The sequence below is a fragment of the Denticeps clupeoides genome, chromosome 10 (assembly GCF_900700375.1).
Source record: "Denticeps clupeoides chromosome 10, fDenClu1.1, whole genome shotgun sequence".
Lineage (NCBI taxonomy): Eukaryota > Metazoa > Chordata > Actinopteri > Clupeiformes > Denticipitidae > Denticeps > Denticeps clupeoides.
Window position 1 is genome coordinate 7,037,789 of NC_041716.1, and position 18,521 is coordinate 7,056,309.

Genomic DNA, 18,521 nt, shown 5'->3' on the forward strand with positions numbered 1-18,521 from the left:
ACTGAGCGTTTGACCTCTGATTACTGAAGGCCTCTTCACACGCAGCATTAGCTACGCTGGCTGCTCTGCACTCGACACATTAAACCTCAAAGGTCCGAGGAGACCCTCTAAAAGAGGGACAGACACTGATTAGCAGCAATTCAGAAAGAACACGTGCAATCAAATTAGATCAGCGGGATTCAAGGCCACAAACCCTAATGGCCTCCTAATCTGAAAGGCACTTTTTGAGAGAGATAATTATATAAATTTTCATGCAGAACAAATACTTGTTTAATCCCCCAAATGAAAGTCATCCATGTCTTTGCACTCATTTCAATAGCAGTACCGAGGGTAACGCCTGAAGCGAGGTGCACGGTTCCAGGACATCCATATATTTGCCTTACTTCAGCAGTCAAGACGTGGAGAAATAGATCCACCACCATGCCAGCACAGATTGCAGTTCACAGCAGCACTTGCTGTACTCTTACTGCCATCTAGTGGTCACAGAGAACAGGAGTCCTGTTTGCGCTCCACACCTCGGTTCAAGACTTTTGGGAACTTTGTGCTAGACCTGAGCTAAGACCAGACTTGGCTACGAGCTTATGGCAAGTTTTGCAAGTTCCGTTGTGGGTTATTGCTTCTAATTCCTCTGAACAGCAGAAGGTGTTGAAGTTCCTTCTGATCTAAACAAACCAGAAGATGGTAAGAGGTACAGAAACTTAAGCATATATATATATATATATATATATAAATAATAAAAGAAAAAATAAAACTCCAGTCAAATATGAAATACATTTATTTAAAATCAAACAAATGAAAAGAAAATTAAAAAGAGAAACATAAAAACTCTGAAATAAAGACCGTAAGCCTGCCCAGGTGCAACAATGGTCCAGATGGTCACAGTGCACTGTGGTATTTTAACTCAACCTATTACAGCGAGGTAATAAAAAACAGGAGGCATGACTGATTAGTTAAGAAAAAAAAAAAAAAAAAAACGATCTCGCAGTCCCCTTGGAACATCAGCGAGCTTCAGAGAAGTCAATATAGTCCATCTCTTATGTCATCCTTCTCTGACGAGGCACATCGCGGCTTTACAAACCATCCATCATAAAGCACAGCCTTCTAAAAAAATAATAAAAATGATGGGGGGGGGGGAAGGATAAAGGGGAAAAAAAATGTAAAATAATTCGTAAAAGTTTTTCATGACAGAAATGATAATACAGTTGGTTTAATACAATACATTTTTTTTCAAGAGACATAGAAATCTGATTCGCATTCATCCCACCTTATTTTCTGCCCTATTAAAGAAGCCTTGTTTAGGGAAAATGTTATTTGAATATATTACTGGTGTTATAAAAACATTCTGAATCCAAGTCATTTAATGAGAGAATAATTTGAGGCACACACAGTAGTCATGGGTGGACTCTGGTTTAACATTGATGATGATAATAACTAGTGCAGAAGGAAGCATGTTAGATCAGACTATTTGATCTCTGAATCAGTTGATCTACAGATCTCTGATCAAATACAAAGCTCCCCGGCATCTGTGTGATTCCTCGTTCCTTCCTTTTTTCTGTTGTTATGAAGGCAATTCCTATAAAAAATTGGTAAGTGCTCAGAGCATTATTTCCATAAGCAGTTTTCATAGCAGTGGCAAAGTAAGAACGGTGAAAACGATCAACAATGTTTCAAAGAAAAGAGGAGGAAAAAAAAAAAAAAATTTTAAAAATAGCAGAAGACGCTGCAAGATGAATCATCGTTCCCTTTTGTTTGTCCCCTTGTTTCACCCGGGCCCGCATTCTGTTGGAAGGGATGGAGCGAATCATCATCATTTTTCCCGTTAACAGGTGAAGGGGGTGGGAATGCTGTCCAGTTGGGCGACGGTTCTTCATTCTGTATGAGCCGGAGAAGAAAATAGTGTTATTAATTCCCTATTTGAGTGGTTTGATATGACAGCACATTCAAACATGAATCCAGAACACAAAAGCCACAGATGATGCAGTTGCACAACAGCAAATCAGATGGAGAAAGTCTGTCGACTGAAAGCCCACCGCAGCTCTCACGGTACCTGTTGTGAATGTGAACAGAACAGGAGACTTGGCAACCTGACGTCAGAAGACAATCCAAGCCTTACCTGGCTCAGACCTGCTGCTGGCGGGTGGGGGGGGGGGGGCTTTACAGCAATGTGCAGCTGGGCTTCGGCTTCTTTGCCTTTTCCGCTGGCGTTTTCCTACTGATCTGTCTCACCAGGTCGTAAAAGATCTGTGGGAAGGGGAAATATTCCATTAGGCGCTCTGGGCTGCCACTGGTGTGAGCGAAAGGTAACAAAGCTTGCAACTAATGAAATGGGAGAGGTAACACAAAGCCACCCACATGTACAAGCTCACCAGCTCAACATTAACCCGGCAGATGACGCACCACAGCTCACCACTATAAACCGTAGCAGGTAGCAAACGAGCTCAGACGCCACTGACCTCATTAACGTTGATCTTTGACTTCGCGGAGGACTCTAAAAAGGCACAGCTGTTCCACTGTCTGGCCAGGTTCTGGCCCTGCTCCTTCCCGACCACGCGCTCATCCTCCAGATCGCATTTATTACCCACCAGAATCATGGGGACCTGAAGGGGAGAATGTCTCCAATCACGAGAGCACTACACATTCCTGCCAACATTTCATTATGGATTTATAGCCATTACTCTATTTTAAAGGGTCGAAATCACTGTGCACAGAGGCAGACCTATGTGACAATCTGGAGGAATGCTGGTACCGAGCCCTACTCACATCTTCTGTATCCTTTACTCGCAGGATCTGCTCACGGAGGTCCTGCAGGTCATTGAACGTCGACTGTGCGGTGATTGAGTAGACCAGTGCGAAGCCCTGGCCATTTTTCATGTACAGATCTCTCATGGCGGTGAACTGCTCCTACAACACCACACAGTCAAGGGGGAGGGAGCGGTTAAGGCAAATCAGCCCCAGTCAATAACAGTCATTCATTAGGAAAATTTAGCATCCCCTCGTTGAAACCCTTCTAAAATTATTTTAACATTCCTTGCTTTGATTTTAGGATTCTTGGTTGTCACTCGCTTGCAAAACCTTCGCACAGCAAACCCCCCCCCCATTAGTCGCGATTAATCGTTCACTGAGCTCCTTAATGAAACCGTCAGAATTTGAGAGAGGGCTGGGTGGGTGCCATCGGGAGTTTCACTTACTGTTCCAGCAGTGTCCAGAATCTCTAGCATACACTGCTGGCCATCAACTTCAACTTGCTGAGAACAAGCAGACAGAGAGGCAGAGAGAGAGAGAGAGAGAGAGAGAGAGAGAGAGAGAGAGAGAGAGAGAGAGAGAGAGAGAGAGAGAGAGAGATGGAGCATGTGAGATATTCAACAGTGAAGCACTGGACTATGATTGCTTGATTATGAGTCACTTAAGAGCTTACTTTTCTGTAAGAATCTTCTATTGTTGGGTCATATTTTTCCACGAAAATTCCTTGTACAAATTGCACTGTCTGGGAGACACAAGAATTATTTTTTATTTTTTTATTCCTCTACGAGCAAATGCATATACTTATAACTTCATATGTTGATACTGGTTGTGGTAACACAACAAAAGGCCAAATGAATTGATATATAACCATCTATAAAATTACATCACACATTACCAATTAATACTTATTAACAGCTTAACAATTTCAAAAAATTGTAAGTTAATAAAGGACCAAAAAAAAAATACAATCACATAAATAGGTGTATGGGATGTATTAGTTTATCCAACAGCAGTCCAAATGCATACAAGAATACAGTAACAGTAAGAGAACCCAGCGTAGCTATGGTGGTCCAGGCCTCCTATTGACTTCCTATTCCGACTACTGTCGATCTATGCTGTTCTTAGGCAACATGCAGCCATTTTAATAGGCCGAATAAAATGTAATAGCTCTTCTTAAGTTTTTGGTGCGAGAATTCAAAATGAAATAAAAACACAGGTGCAAAAATACATACGCACAAGCCCAGATAACATACTCACCAGTGCAGACTTCCCCACACCGCCAGAGCCTAGCACCACTAGCTTGTATTCACGCATGGTGGGGTGACTTCACTCCTCAGCACGACACACTGACAAAAGAGAAACGAATACTGTGAAAATACTGAAAGTGGTTGTGCACTTTCATTTGCACATATTCTATGCTGTCTGGTCTGGTGTAGCATGCGACATATCCGATCCAATACATGTACTAATCATTTAAATCGCATCTTTTTGCGTTCATGTAATCGCACAGACTGACATCACGATTACGATTGCGATTAGATTAATCGTGCAGCACTAGTGATTACCAAAAAAAAAAAAAGTTAACGTATAAAATTAGGTGCACCTAACAAGAAAAAGGTACACCAGTGCAAAGAGTCATGCACACAAAAAGACAGCAAATGCAAATACAGACCACATGAATAAAAAGAATAGATTATGCAACCATTGTTTTGTTTGGTTTTCAATTTAATTGTGCTGGCTAAAAGGTCACATGAATGATTGAAAAAGTTTTAAAGTTATTTATTGTGGTGTCAAAATAAGATAAGACTTTTTAACAGAGGTGTGTAGTCACACATTTAATACATACAGATCAAAATAATTATAATAAATAAAATATATAATAAATAATTATTCAAAATAATTAAAAAGTAAAGCAACCTCACAAGTCAAAAATACCTTTTGGTCAACATTAATATGGAAGTGGAAAAGAAGAAGAGAATAACACGAGACATGAGAGCATGTCCTTAAAACTTTAAAACCGCAGCCACCATAAACCGGACTGAGCTCTTCCACCTATGAAACAGCCATGAAGATCAAAACCCCAAAATAAACAATGACAATTATCATAATTTCAGTTATCTAGAAGTCTTCAATGCACCAAATTACATACCTTTTGTGGAAAAAATAATCTTGTCATTCTGGACCGAATCCAGGCCACATTTTATTACTACGTTAATTATATATATCAGGGGCCATCAGGTGCTCAGAGAAGCAACCAAGGGGCGTGATGCTGGGTGCACATTAGCTCAGATACCCACGCCATGTGGCACATGAAAGTCAGCTGCTATGATAAGGGCTTGGCAGCCCATGCTGCAAGGTGAAACAACTGGGATCTGTGTGGAGAACGGCAGCAAAGTGGCCTTATCTGCACTTGTTCTCTCTCTGCCAATAAACATCAATGCAAACAGCCTATTAAAACACATTAAGCCTTTATCGGTATCTTGTACACACAGCTGCCTGCTGGGTGAACTGGTGGGCATTAAATGTGGCAAAACAAGCTTTTGAGTTGCACATCAAAAGACCAATACTTTGGAACTAGTCAAAACCAAGCAACACTGAAAACACACATTTAGCAGTTAATGCAATGTGGCTATGAGCCCCAGAAAGGTGTGAGAGAGCGCACCACAGACACCAAAATTAAACAGGCAAAGTGTTGACAACCTACACTCATTTTTCAACAGAACTTGAAGGTCCCCTATTATAAAAATGTAACCGTGAGATTATTTAACATTATTAATTGTTCCCCTAGCCTGTCTATGGGGCTGCTATGGTGAAATGGCATTAAGTATAAAGTGTGCTTTGGCCATTCTGTTTTGCTGTTCAGAGAGCAGGAGCTCAAACGGTTGGATCTGGAATGTCTCCCCTTATGTTGTCATAAGGGGAAAGTTTACCTCCCCTTTCTCATACTTTGTCCACCCAGAGAATGTCCCATAAAACATTTTCTCTGCTGACTTAGTCAGCTGAAGAATCAGTGGGTTAATTTTATATTTTTTTCTGGGAAAACGCTGCCACGACTTCCTGTCTGTGGTTGGTGAATGGTGTTGATGACATCATTGCTCCTCATCCCACCTCTTTCCAACCCGTTATCATTTAAAGCTACAGACACAGACACAAATCTCATTGTGGGTCTCGCTAAAAGTGTCTGTAATTCTGCACCAAGGCTCAACTTTGGAAATGAGACTTCGGATGTAGTATAAGGCAGATATAAAATCCCCCAAAAATATCATAATAGGGGACCTTTAATAATCTTGACTTTTTTTAGTGTAGACCTGACATATAAATCAACACAACAGAATATGCCAATCTAGTCTGTCAATCTACAAGATTGGTTGTTGATGGCAACTGCTTATGTCGCTTGTCTAATAGCCTTTGTACTAATCAACATATTCTATTTGTTAATCTAATTAGGTATTCAGCAAAAAAAAAAAAGGCTTTAGGGTTCATTACAGTAACCTCTGAAGCAACATGCTGTGCATTTGAGTTTCTATTTCAGCATTACCGTGCTTACCATAAATATTCAGTGCTGGCTCAGTAAATCTACATTACTTCTCTCTGCACACAAACAATAGCTGCTATTGTGTCAGTCTGGGCAAAGGCAAAAAGTGCTAGCATCAAGTAATCCACACTATCTGTGAAATGTAATATGGTAAATTGTTAAATGTATGGCAGCAATGTTCAGGTACCTAAGCCTGGTACCTGGGCCTTGCCTCAGTAGAAGCATCAAGAAAGGCAAGCTAGGATTTCCAAGGTTTTCATATGGTTCCTATGTGCATTATGCATTTTTTCCCAATGTTTATTGGTTTGATATTTTTATGTTGATTTCAAATGTGAAGCATTTTACAAAAAGAAGAATGTAACATTGCAAAATAGTTATTTGCATGAAATATTATTCATATTATTTACATGTAAATGGTTTACAGAAGCAAACAGTAAATGCCCAAGCACTTTGAAGTGATTAAATGTCATTTTTCGTTTCGCATTTGTTGTCCCCACTCCCTAATCACATGGTTTTTAGGTGAAGAAATAGGTTTATAACAGAAAACATGGAAGTCAGAAAAATAAAAACGGATTTTAGGAAAAAATAGAACAAATTTCATGTAAGCCTTATCATAGTGAAATGAATGGTGGTGGACACTCTAACATGAACTGATTGGCAGCCATGATATTTAGCAAGGGCATTCAAATGTAAGTGTTTATGGAAAAACGTCTGTTTATGATGTCAACTTTTACTTGCTTTGACAAAAACCGAACCCTGCCGCAACATGTAAACAGGTGGGGAGTGGGGGTTCATGGGGCTTTATTCTCTTCTGGCCTTTCTTAAATTAATCCTACAAGATGGAGTATGTCTAAAGGATATATAAATAAATAATACAAACTTCCTCAGAAACATTTATGCATTGAGTTTTAAGAGTTCCGCCCAGTCAGCAAAAACCAATTCTCCTTCTCATGCATACTTTTGCTGTTTCTTTTTCCACAACCCCGTTTTGCAATCTTGGCCGATCCCATAGCAACACACAAACATACTCTTCACCTCAGATTTAATAGGATATCCAGTGCATTTTGAAAGCCCTATGGTCTATATGTTCCTTCCTGAAGGTAATCTACCCTGGTGGTCTGTTATAGAATGTTCTGCTCTCTCAAGAGAAAAGGGAAAAAGGTCTGACAGATGAGAATGCAGATGATGTCAACAGACAGTGGGCCAAGTTACACCCATTCACAGTCACAACCGGCACCTCACACTGAGTAATATATCCTCCTGCTGTCAGCATCAGGGTACGGCCCATGGTGAAAGAAGTACATCTGGTCGAGAAGGAGAATGCGTCTGGAGCACGGCAAGCGAAGGACGAGTGTCCGTGTACGAGCACATAGAGGAGAGAGATGTCACGGCCGACACGAATGGCAATGTCACAATGTCTCCCTGAACTTGCAAACGCTTCCTGATACAATTGGACTTGTTGACAGGAAACGTCTTCACATTTTTGACAATAACGATACCACATAGCTGGTTTTAGCCTGTGGCAGTCGTGGGACTTGCAAAGCATGTGGCTCGTAGTTTCATCATTTGGGCTCTGAACGGAACACATGATGACACTTCAGCAATTAACATTTATCAGCGTTGTGCTTTTGGAAGAGACTAAAGCCCAAGACTTAAAATATTCATGACCTGGGCTTGGCGTTATGTTAGATACGCAGTTTATTGTTTGGCCATTTGTACAGTGGGTCAGACACTGCAAGCATGGTGTCCGATCGCTAAGAGATGTCATATACGGGCTGATGGAGCGCGCAACACAAACACAAGAGCCTTTTAAGCCTTTCAGCCAGTTACCGCTCTATAGAGAACCGCAAAATAAAAATAAGCCAGCAAAAGAGGAAATGAATGGTAGAAAAAAAAAAAAAAAATCGATCTGATCAGGAGGGTTTTTTTCCCCCCATTTTCATCTTATCTGGAAGTTACAGCACAGCAAGTCAGATGTTTCTGAAAGATTACAGGATTATGATTACTATGGTTACAGATCAAATGCCCTCATAATCAGTAGTTACAGGGACAGTCCTTCTTGTTCATAGGTGACTACCGCTTGGCTAATAAGTGAAGTGATTGTCATTGTGATACACAGCACTGTACACAACGAAATGTGTCCTCTGGATTTAACTCATCTGCCTTAGTGGGCACTAAGCCCGGGGAGCAGTGTGTGGCGGATAAGGATTCGCCACCACCGGGCTTCACCAGTCTGACCACTAATAAACCATAATAAAAAATATATATAATAAACAAATAAATACTTCACTGTATTTGCATGAAGGATAAAACAGTGGATGACAATGACGAAAGAAAAACAGAGTCGTCTGTGTAACAGATAAGTTTCAGGATTTCTTCAGAAATGCCACAAGGGCCAAAAAAGAAGGATCAGCCACAAAGGACAAAGATTGGGGGTGTGGGGCTGTACAATCTAAGGTGCAGAAGCACGAATACCCACAGGAGCATCCTCCCATCGTGCCATGCACAAGCAGTCATGGAGTCCGGAAATGTCTTGTTCTTTTACAATTATTCAACGAAGCCATTACACTGTGAACTTTTAGTCGGATATCTTGTGCGAATATTACGCCGAAGCATTCATGCTCCACCTCGTTGAGCCAACATGTCAAAATGCCGAGGTAGCTTGCGGGCTTGCTGATCCGAATTGGAAGCCGGTCGAGAAAGACGCCCGCCGTGGCACTTCGCGTCCTGGTCCGCCAACACCGACCCAAATAAACGCCGCATAAAATCGGCATAAGAGCTGCGAGATTAGCCGTGTTTACCAACTCCGGTCGAGGTGCTAAGCTAGCGCCACCCAATTCTGCCCTGCACAGTGACAGCTTGTAAACGCGAGGCGACTTCAGCTCCGAAAGCATCGAACGTCGTAACCGGGAGTACAGACATTGAGGCAGAAAGCGGTCCGCGTCTCTTCTGAGCACGCCGACAAAAACGCGGGCGAATGGGCGCGTACGGTTTTCCTTAATGGCGCTTTGCGTTAGCCTAGCACGCTAGCTCTAGCGTGCCGCCTCGTAGCCTCCCTTCCGCCCGGGCCGGACCTGTGAAGTACAGCGCGCCTGTTCTCGACCGGAGCGCCGAGCTGCTGAGGGCATCTCCGACCTCGCCGCGCCTAGGCAGAATCGGCCTGGTTGTTCGTTTTTTGGGTTTTTTTTTTGGGAGGGGGGAGCGGTCGCGAAGATCGCGACCAAACAAAAAGTTGTCCGCGGTGCTCACCGACTACTGCTGCTCGCTCTCCCCGCCGCTCCGGCAACAGACCAACTCCGGGCTCCGCGGCGCGGACGTCATTCCCCAGCTTCCCACTTGGCGTCCTTAAAAGGGCAGGGATGGACGCGCGACGGGCGCTGGAGGAGCGTCCACATGGTGACAAGCCGAAGTCCCGGTTTCTACCGCGGAGTTACAACAGGCCGCCTGGCAGGCGACAAAACTACTATTAAAGCGCCAGAATTTACAGATACAGATATTTCACATCTACACAACATACAAAACAGCAGCACAACAGGCCGCCTGGCAGGCGACAAAGCTATTATTAAAGCGCCAGAATTTACAGATACAGATATTTCACATCTACACAACATACAAAACAGCAGCACAACAGGCCGCCTGGCAGGCGACAAAACTATTATTAAAGCGCCAGAATTTACAGATATTTCACATCTACACAACATACAAAACAGCAGCACAACAGGCCGCCTGGCAGGCGACAAAACTATTATTAAAGCGCCAGAATTTACAGATACAGAACAAATATTTCACATCTACACAACATACAAAACAGCAGCACAACAGGCCGCCTGGCAGGCGACAAAACTATTATTAAAGCGCCAGAATTTACAGATATTTCACATCTACACAACATACAAAACAGCAGCACAACAGGCCGCCTGGCAGGCGACAAAACTACTATTAATGCGCCAGAATTTACAGATATTTCACATCTACACAACATACAAAACAGCAGCACAACAGACCGCCTGGCAGGCTACAAAACTATTATTAAAGCGCCAGAATTTACAGATACAGATATTTCACATCTACACAACATAAAAAACAGCAGCACAACAGGCCGTCTGGCAGGTGACAAAAACTATTATTAAAGCACCAGATTTTACAGAAACAGATATTTCACATCTACACAACATACAAAACAGCAGCAGAATATGTTGACCCACCATGTTTTACTTCGCTTATTTAACTGAAGTCATGTCACCAGTTTCATGTGCAAAAACAGATTTTACTTCAAAGCATGAAAATAGCAGAGTAATAAAAAGAGATCACGAGTTATTAGTATAGTTTTAAACATTTAAAATGGAGTTAACACAATAAATGTATTTTTAGTATATGAATACAGTAGAAGTGATAAATGGGTATCTCAGTTAAAGAGAAGACATGAGGATGGTTGACTCCAAAAGATTATGGGCTTATGATAACTAACCTTCTAAAAGTTAACAGAGGTGGATTAAAGCTAATTTTGTTGTCAAAAGTAATTCTTTTGTTATAGTAGTGATGCAGGCTTAGATAGGAAAAGCCTTCCACCATTTAACCCCAAGTCAGTTTAGTCTGTTGAACAATTCAGTGGGATAGTCAAGTTGAAACGAAATACGTTGCATGAAGTTTTGTCAACGCTTCACTTTCAGTGATGAACCATTGTTACACTGGCCCAGCTCTGCCTCCACAGTTATAAAGGCATTTGCAGAGATGGCGGGGGGTCAACAAGTATTCTTGACACACGCCTTGCAAAACACCACCTTCTCACCACAGCTGATGCAGCAGGCCCATCTGCAAAGCCCACGCTACAGCGAGACCGACACTGACGAGAACAGACAGTGGTGTCCTTATGTAACCGCCTTCCCTAGCTGTGAGATAAACATTATATATCCTATTCTGGGATTTCGGTCTCGCTTCAGGAGGGGAATGCAATTAATCAGTAAAATTCTGCATATCTTGCAATAATTCTTTTTTTCCCCCTGATTTCTTAGATTGTCAGTGTCAAAAATCCAAAGGTAACCATGTTAAGCAAAACTGGTGTTGTATTTGTCAATTCTGATATCAGAATCACATAAAAGTACAATGTCAAACATTCAAGTTGTTTACATTTACATTTAAGGCATTTGGCAGACTTTATCCAGAGCAACTTACAACATGCTTTCATGTTACCATCAATGAAGTGATCAATTCTGGTTCACTAGGACCCCCAACTATGAATAAAATCTTTTTATTCACTACGTTGTAGTTTCTATACATAAGTCAGACAATAAGAGGGCTACAAGTTAATCTAAATATTCTCTAAAGAGGAAGGTCTTGAGCTGCCGTTTGAAAATACTCAGTGACTCAGTTCTGACCACAAGGGGAAGTTCATTCCACCACCGAGGGGCCAAGACAGAGAAGAGTCTAGATGAGTGTCTTCCTCGTATCTTCAGAGATGGAGGGACCAGGCGAGCAGTACTGGAGGCTCGGAGTATACAAGGTGCAGTGCGAGGTGTAATAAGGGCTGTGAGGTAGGATGGTGCTACTCCATGTTTGGCTTTGTAGGCCAGCATCAGTATTTTGAATCTGATGCGTGGAGCTACTGGGAGCCAGTGGAGGGAACGTAGCAGAGGGGTGGTGTAAAAAGAGGTATAAACTCTTTGTTACCTGAGGCATGAGACACAATAGAGGTTAAAAGAATGAACAATTTCTAATTTATTAACATCAGTAGATTACTATTGCGGTTACATGTAAGTATTGTATGTAAAAAAAGGTACCAATGTTACAGAAAAGACCAAAATAAAAGAACGGAGAAAAGGATAGAAAAAGATATTGAATAGCCAGGAGCCAAGCTACAGAGAGGTCACCTGGTCCAGGAGAAACAGAGAGGCAAAGGCCCAAACACTCCCGATGGGGAGGAAAAAGTAGTTCCCAGTGTCCACAAGGGAAAATCCTTTTATACATTTGACTCCCAGGTAGTTGCCACAGACCAATAAAAATTTGTTGTTCCTGCCCCTTTGCTCTTATTGTCATTTGCCGGCCCTTGGCGTCTCCTGTTTGGGTGGTGTTGCAGAAGCGGGGGACCCCAAACAAATGGCTGGCCTTTCACACCTCGTGCTCAGGGGAGGCCATTTGACAAAGATATGGAGATCACAGAGGTGATGAACCTCTACACAAGACAGAAAGTGTAGAACATCATGGACTTGTGACTTCCAATCTTACAGTGGTGTGGGAGAACTTGGGAAGGTTGAAGATCAGTCGTACTGCTGCATTTTGTATTATTTGTAGAGGTCGGATGGTACGTAGAGGTAGACCAGCTAGAAGGGAGTTACAGTAATCCAGTCATGAGATGACTGAACCTGTATCTGGGTGGCCTGTGTTGACAGATAAGGGCGGATTCGTCTGATATTGTAGACAAGGAATCTACATGAGCGGGAAAGACTGCTGATGTGAGTTGAGAAGGAGAGTTGGTTGTCTATTGTTAGGTTGCGGGCTTTTGTAGTAGGAGAGAGCTGTTGTAGGTAAAAAATCTTTTTCATTAAAACAGATACTGTAGGGCTCTGTGTTTTTAGAGGAAACGGCCCTGGTTGGTGGTTGATTTCCTTTAACAAGTCAAGACCCCATTACCTCAAACCACACAGGTTTGACATCTTGAAAAGATGTATACAGTTGTAAAAAGAGGGTAGATAACCGAGTAAAAAACTCACTCTCTATACACAAAAGCACTGTATTCAAACCACTCTTATGTCACCTGGCAGAAAGAGGCATGGCACAATAGAGGTTAAAAAATGAACAGTTTCTAATTTATTAATAATTTATGATAAATTATTATTGCAGTTACATGTGAATATCATATGTAAAAAGGATCCAATGTTACAGAAAAAACAAAAATGAGAAGTTGGAGTAAAGGGAGAGAGAGAGAGAGAAAAGCCATGAGAAATAATGAGAGGATAGAGCAGACTCGAAAACCGGAAAATCCGGTTTCGATGGAAAGCCAGCTGGGAGAGAAAGTGAAGTCCCCACATGTGAACATATCTTTATACCCCTGGCCAACAGGAAGCTATCACAGACCAATCAGAATATGTTGTTTCTCATGTCACGCCCCCGGTGCCTCCCGTCTGGGGAAGACAAAGAGAGTGGGTGGTCCCGACGGCCGGCACCTCACACGTTTGGCTTGGGGGATGGGGGAATGCAGTTTGACAAAGGCGTGCAAAAACGGAGGTGTTGAATCTCTATGCACAACAAAGGCACAGGAGTGTCATGTCTCCAAGATGTCCCATCTTACACAGTTGTTTTTGCTTTAGCATACAGCTTAGATACAAATACAGTGTCCATCATGAGAGCAAAAACTGCAAACAACAACAACATTTATCTCTTAAATAGCCCAAAATTACATACAGTATGTCTCAATGGGCTATGACAGGCCATACAGTCGAAACCCCCCACACTTGACCCTTCTGCAAATGTGTCCAGACCTCTTCAATGTCCAACTCAAGGCAGCATTTTCATGCAGTGGGTTTGAAGAGCACTTCAACAGGAAGTACCATTTCAGTGTGGATTTACCAGAGAATATAGTTCATGATCAGATATTGAACAAGTCTCTGGTTGAATTAGGCTGCAAATCGTTTCTGGAGTTTCTTCCTGAGGAAAATTAACTTCAGCATATAGAGTAGCGTTGTCCTGGTCCATCTAAAAGAACAGTGTTGAATGAAAAAAGAAGTGAATAGAGTGTCAAGCTGGGCCTCCGACGTCCTCAGTTTGCTATAAAATTACACAGACGGAGTCCATCTGCTACAGTAGAACAGAATCAGTAAATTAATTCAGGTTGTTCATATTTACCTGAACATCTACAGCTTGATCATCAGGATTGGATTTTTTTAAAACTGAAGGGGAAAAGATGCAAGAGACACGTACATCTTGTAAATGTTTGTTATATCTATGTTTTTGTATATCTGGAGTAGTAGAGCAGGCAGCTTATCTTACCTGCACATCTTGTGTGCACATTGAAGAGTGCCAGCAGGATACACATGATCAGCAATGCAAGAACTGCCCCACAGGCTGCAACAGAACCTGCTAACAAACATTCACCCAAAAAGAGTATTAACTGACAACCATATTACATGTCAGACTTTTGCTTTGAATATCTGATATCAGGAGCATACATTTAGTTAGTGAGCACAGACATACATATTTCTTATTAAAATGTTTTGAGGTCTGATAAGCCTAAATGAGTTAAAGTTACCTGATTGTCCTGAACCGGTTACAGATGCTGCTGGTGTTGTCTGGTTTTGGGACGTCCCTTTTTTGTCTGTAAAGATAACTCATAAAGTTTTAATAAATCTTTCAAGTCAGATAATAGAGGAACAGTGTAGTGAATACATGAAGTTTAACAAAGTTTAAAAGCAGCTCAACATGATTTCACCACCACATTTCACACAATGAAGGCGTCACCTTGCAGTATGAACATGAATACGTTTTTTATAAATATCATCCTTTAATAGTTACCCTTTCAATTTTAAGTGGTTTAAACATGGTCTGTTTCTTTTATGGAAAGAATGCAGACTCCCCACACCCCAAGGTCGACTTGTTCTTTGTGTACCACCAGCGCTGTTGTGATCTGTACCTGTAGATGTTTGAGCTGTGGACCATGTGGAGCTGCTGGTGCTGATGTCCTGCAGACTGGTCCTGGCTACAGACAAGGGCCTTTGTGAGACTGGAACAGCTGCAGAACAGGGATTTAAAATATAAAGTTTAAAATATATAGAAGAAACACTCCTACGTTGTATTAATATACAACTATATAATGTATATTATTATACATTATAATTATACTGATGTAAGGTGCAACACAGACATAAAGATTGTACTTACCTTTACTCACTGACACATTAATTCTTGTTTTTGTGTCTATGAACCACTGATCAGGGGCACAGTAATAAATCCCAGAGTCTCGTACAGTCAGTTGATAGATAGTTACAGTAAAACTCCGTCCTGGTGAGTTGTCATATATAGAATATTTTCCCACTGATTTAAAGTCGTCAGATTTTTCTGATTTAATCAGAACATCCTTATTCCCACATGGATCTCTACAAAAGTACTTGGGTCTGTGTATGTAGTCTGCTCGATAAGGACACTGGATCTTCACGCTGCCGCCCTCAACTCCACTCACATGTATCTTCATTACAACACAGCTCAGACCTGAAACTCAAAACACATTATGTCACGTTTATAATCACTGTCAGAAATAAAAAGTCTTAATGCTCAAATAAATATTTCCTGTTTCAGCTGCTCACTGACCTTGTAAGAAGAGCAGAAATTCCAGAGTCGCTCTCATTGTCCGTCTTCAGCTCATCTGATCATCACAGCGCTGCAACACAGAGAAGCTCACTTCCTTCTTCAGTGGCGGAGAGGAAACATGGTGGAAAACAAGAATAATAACTGTAACATGATATAAATGAACTGCACTGCTGCACCTTACTAAAGCAATGCTGAGAACAGAGAAGATTTATTTTAGGATTTAAAATAAAAAATTGCGATGTTGAAGTTCCACGTTTACATCTTGAATATTCAGTGTTTCTGTTTAGTTAAAAGTAACTCTCTGTGTGTCTCTGATTGAGAATTTTCACCATTTAGATTTTTTTACACAGTCAGGTGATAGATCCACTCACATTTACAGCATTTACAGCAAGAACTTCCTTCTTGTTGTGGTGGACAGGAAACATAATGTAGAAATACCTTACCGTTGAACTCGTTAATGAATATGTTGCTTATTTAAAAGTAGTTCTGTGTTCTGTGGAGTTTGTTGGTGCAGGTTTCCTTTGGGTTCTTGGTGAATTGGTGGCTCCAAATTGTCCATAGTCCTGTTTGTATTAATGGTGTGTGTGTGGGTGTGAATGCGAGTGTGTGTGTATGGGGACCCGGATAGTGAGTGGATAACTAGTTTCTGAAAGTCTCACTCTTCACAAATACAATACCAGTTAATTTCTGTTCTTAGTTTTATTTCACGGATTCTCTTCAGAAATGCATTCAAAATATCCAGGCCAGGGGTGGGCAAACTACGGTCCGCAGTCCACAACAGGTGTTCTGCTCTTTTTTGCTACCTGCCAAAAACTGCTACTAAGAGCTAAAGCGCATGCACACGTCCACATTACGCCGTAAATCTCCAAACGCAGAACGTTTTTGCCACTCTTGCTTGTTTGCCAAAAGCAGAGGTTTGTATGTTAGATTTAACATGGTTTATCTTAAACATAATTAATTATTTGTTATGTTTGTGTTTATTTCGTACATTAGACACATTGAGGTGATTGTTATTATACTGTTTACGTTCTTACGCACTTTGATTTCTGTACATATCGGGTGAAATTCTACCATTAAACTTCAGTGTACAAGTGTACACAGTGTACATAACTCCACATGTGTTCATTCATAGTTTTGATGCCTTCAGTGAGAATCTACCAACGTAAATGGTCAGGAAAATAAAGAAAACACATTGAATGAGAACGTGTGTCCAAACGTTTGGCCTGCACTGTGTAAATGACATATTCTTGACAAAGCTAAAGAGCTGTGTGCACACGCACATTTGAAAAAAAAAATGGTTGACCAGCAAGAACGCGGCTGCTCTTACTCTTTGGCACCACGCAGTGGAGTCGTTGCACTACCACCGACCTAAACTAAACTGCGTTTTTTCCCCCTCATGTAACACATCTCGTCATGAAACATACAACTACTTACATCCAACCTGCTGATTTCCTTCTTCCTTCAGCTTTCATTGTTTTATTTACTTAGCAAGCATTTCTCTGAAGTGAAGGCTGATAATCAACACATTTCCCACTAAAAGCGAATGTAAATATTAACACTGTATTGTCTTTTTTATTTTTATGTCTGATATGTATGCATCTGGTGCTGGCCCGGCCCGTCTGAAAATTTGTAAAAAGTCAATGTAGCCCCTGAGCTTTAAAGTTTGCCCACCCCTGCTCTAGTCCCACATACCTGGTGGTAAAAGCCCAGCGGGTAAAACAATGAAGTCACACGTCCCTGTAATTACTGACAGCAAGTCACTCTGGATAAGGGCATTTTCTAACTGTGGACAGTAGCATTGAGCATGGGTTGACATTTAAATTCATCGATTATACATCCATTGTGAATCTTCTGAACTTGACAAATAAAATTCTTGTTTGTTAATAAAGGTTCATTTCTAAAGACAATGACAAAAAACCTATTATGATACATTAACAACTGAGCAACTAAAATGGACTGCTGCCCCCTTGTGGACAGTTATATCTGACCCTATCACCTTTGAGTTTCAGCTGACAAACTTAACAGCAGAAGGCAGAAAACAAACTGTGTTAGTATAGGACATATTAGCATATTTAGCATATTCCCTCATTAATTAAACCTTGAATGAAAGATTTCCACAATTCACCCTATGACCTTGAACTGGATAAGAAAGATTAAAACATAGATGAATCGGTAAGTGGATGAAAATGTTTTTCATGTTATATTATAATTCTTTAAAACATAATGTATTTAATTTAAATGCACATTAATATGAATAAAATCTTTCAATGAAAAATGTAATGAGCATTTAATACTAGAAATGCTTCATAGCATACATACCATGCACATACAGAAAAATACAATAAAAAAATCTTATTTCATATTTCTACATATAAATCTCTTTGATGTGACCTTAATTATGATGTAAAATAACACGCATCATACCACGTCAATTAAAGTTTTAAAAACTGCAGGTCACACCAGTATTGCTCACTTAATTCATAAACGCCTGGAAAGCATGAAAAAAACACAGCTTTAAGACAATTTAGTTTAGGATAATAGTGTTTCTCTCCAAGAGACTTGCCCTGCAATAAGAACAAGGTCTGTTCCAGGTAACATCAACCCCAACATGGCCTCCATACAAAGGTTCAAACAGTTGTCAGTGTCAAAATCCAAAGGTTACCATGTTAAGCAAAAACTGGTATTGTATTTGTCAATTCTGATATCAATCATCACATAAAAGTACAAAATCAAACATTCAAGTTGTTTACATGTAAGGCATTTGGCAGACGCTCTTATCCAGAGCAACTTACAACGTGCTTTCATGTTACCATCGATGAAGTGATCAATTCTGGTTCACTAGGACCCCCAACTATGAATACAATCTTTTATTCACTACGTTGTAGTTTCTATACATAAGTCAGACAATAAGAAGGTTACAAGTTAATCTAAATATTCTCTAAAGAGG

General features: G+C 40.9%; 2 protein-coding genes across 6 annotated transcripts; both read right to left on the reverse strand.

Annotated features, from left to right (window-relative positions):
• Window positions 1-757: 757 nt before the first annotated feature.
• On the reverse strand, window positions 758-9,703 carry LOC114798081 (ras-related protein O-Krev). 2 transcript variants are annotated; one of them, XM_028993468.1, is made up of 8 exons: window positions 9,527-9,703; window positions 4,000-4,088; window positions 3,416-3,484; window positions 3,189-3,245; window positions 2,761-2,901; window positions 2,454-2,597; window positions 2,114-2,241; window positions 758-1,872 (listed from the first exon to the last, which is right to left on the reverse strand). In XM_028993468.1, exons 2-7 carry the CDS (start codon window positions 4,054-4,056, stop codon window positions 2,155-2,157), a joined length of 555 nt encoding a protein of 184 aa, XP_028849301.1. In that variant the 5' UTR covers window positions 4,057-4,088; window positions 9,527-9,703; the 3' UTR covers window positions 758-1,872; window positions 2,114-2,154. The 2 variants fall into 2 exon arrangements, with proteins under 2 accessions (XP_028849301.1, XP_028849302.1); XM_028993469.1 differs by lacking the exon at window positions 9,527-9,703 and adding an exon at window positions 4,892-6,167.
• Window positions 9,704-13,146: 3,443 nt separating this feature from the next.
• Window positions 13,147-16,140, reverse strand: LOC114798613 (CMRF35-like molecule 5). 4 transcript variants are annotated; one of them, XM_028994461.1, is made up of 8 exons: window positions 16,018-16,140; window positions 15,575-15,671; window positions 15,149-15,475; window positions 14,901-14,999; window positions 14,520-14,585; window positions 14,261-14,350; window positions 14,117-14,160; window positions 13,147-13,966 (listed from the first exon to the last, which is right to left on the reverse strand). In XM_028994461.1, exons 2-8 carry the CDS (start codon window positions 15,609-15,611, stop codon window positions 13,826-13,828), a joined length of 804 nt encoding a protein of 267 aa, XP_028850294.1. In that variant the 5' UTR covers window positions 15,612-15,671; window positions 16,018-16,140; the 3' UTR covers window positions 13,147-13,825. The 4 variants fall into 4 exon arrangements, with proteins under 4 accessions (XP_028850294.1, XP_028850296.1, XP_028850293.1 ...); XM_028994463.1 differs by lacking the exon at window positions 16,018-16,140 and adding an exon at window positions 15,946-16,010 and having other exon boundaries at window positions 14,261-14,347; XM_028994460.1 differs by lacking the exon at window positions 16,018-16,140 and adding an exon at window positions 15,946-16,010.
• Between the last annotated feature and the right edge of the window lie 2,381 nt (window positions 16,141-18,521).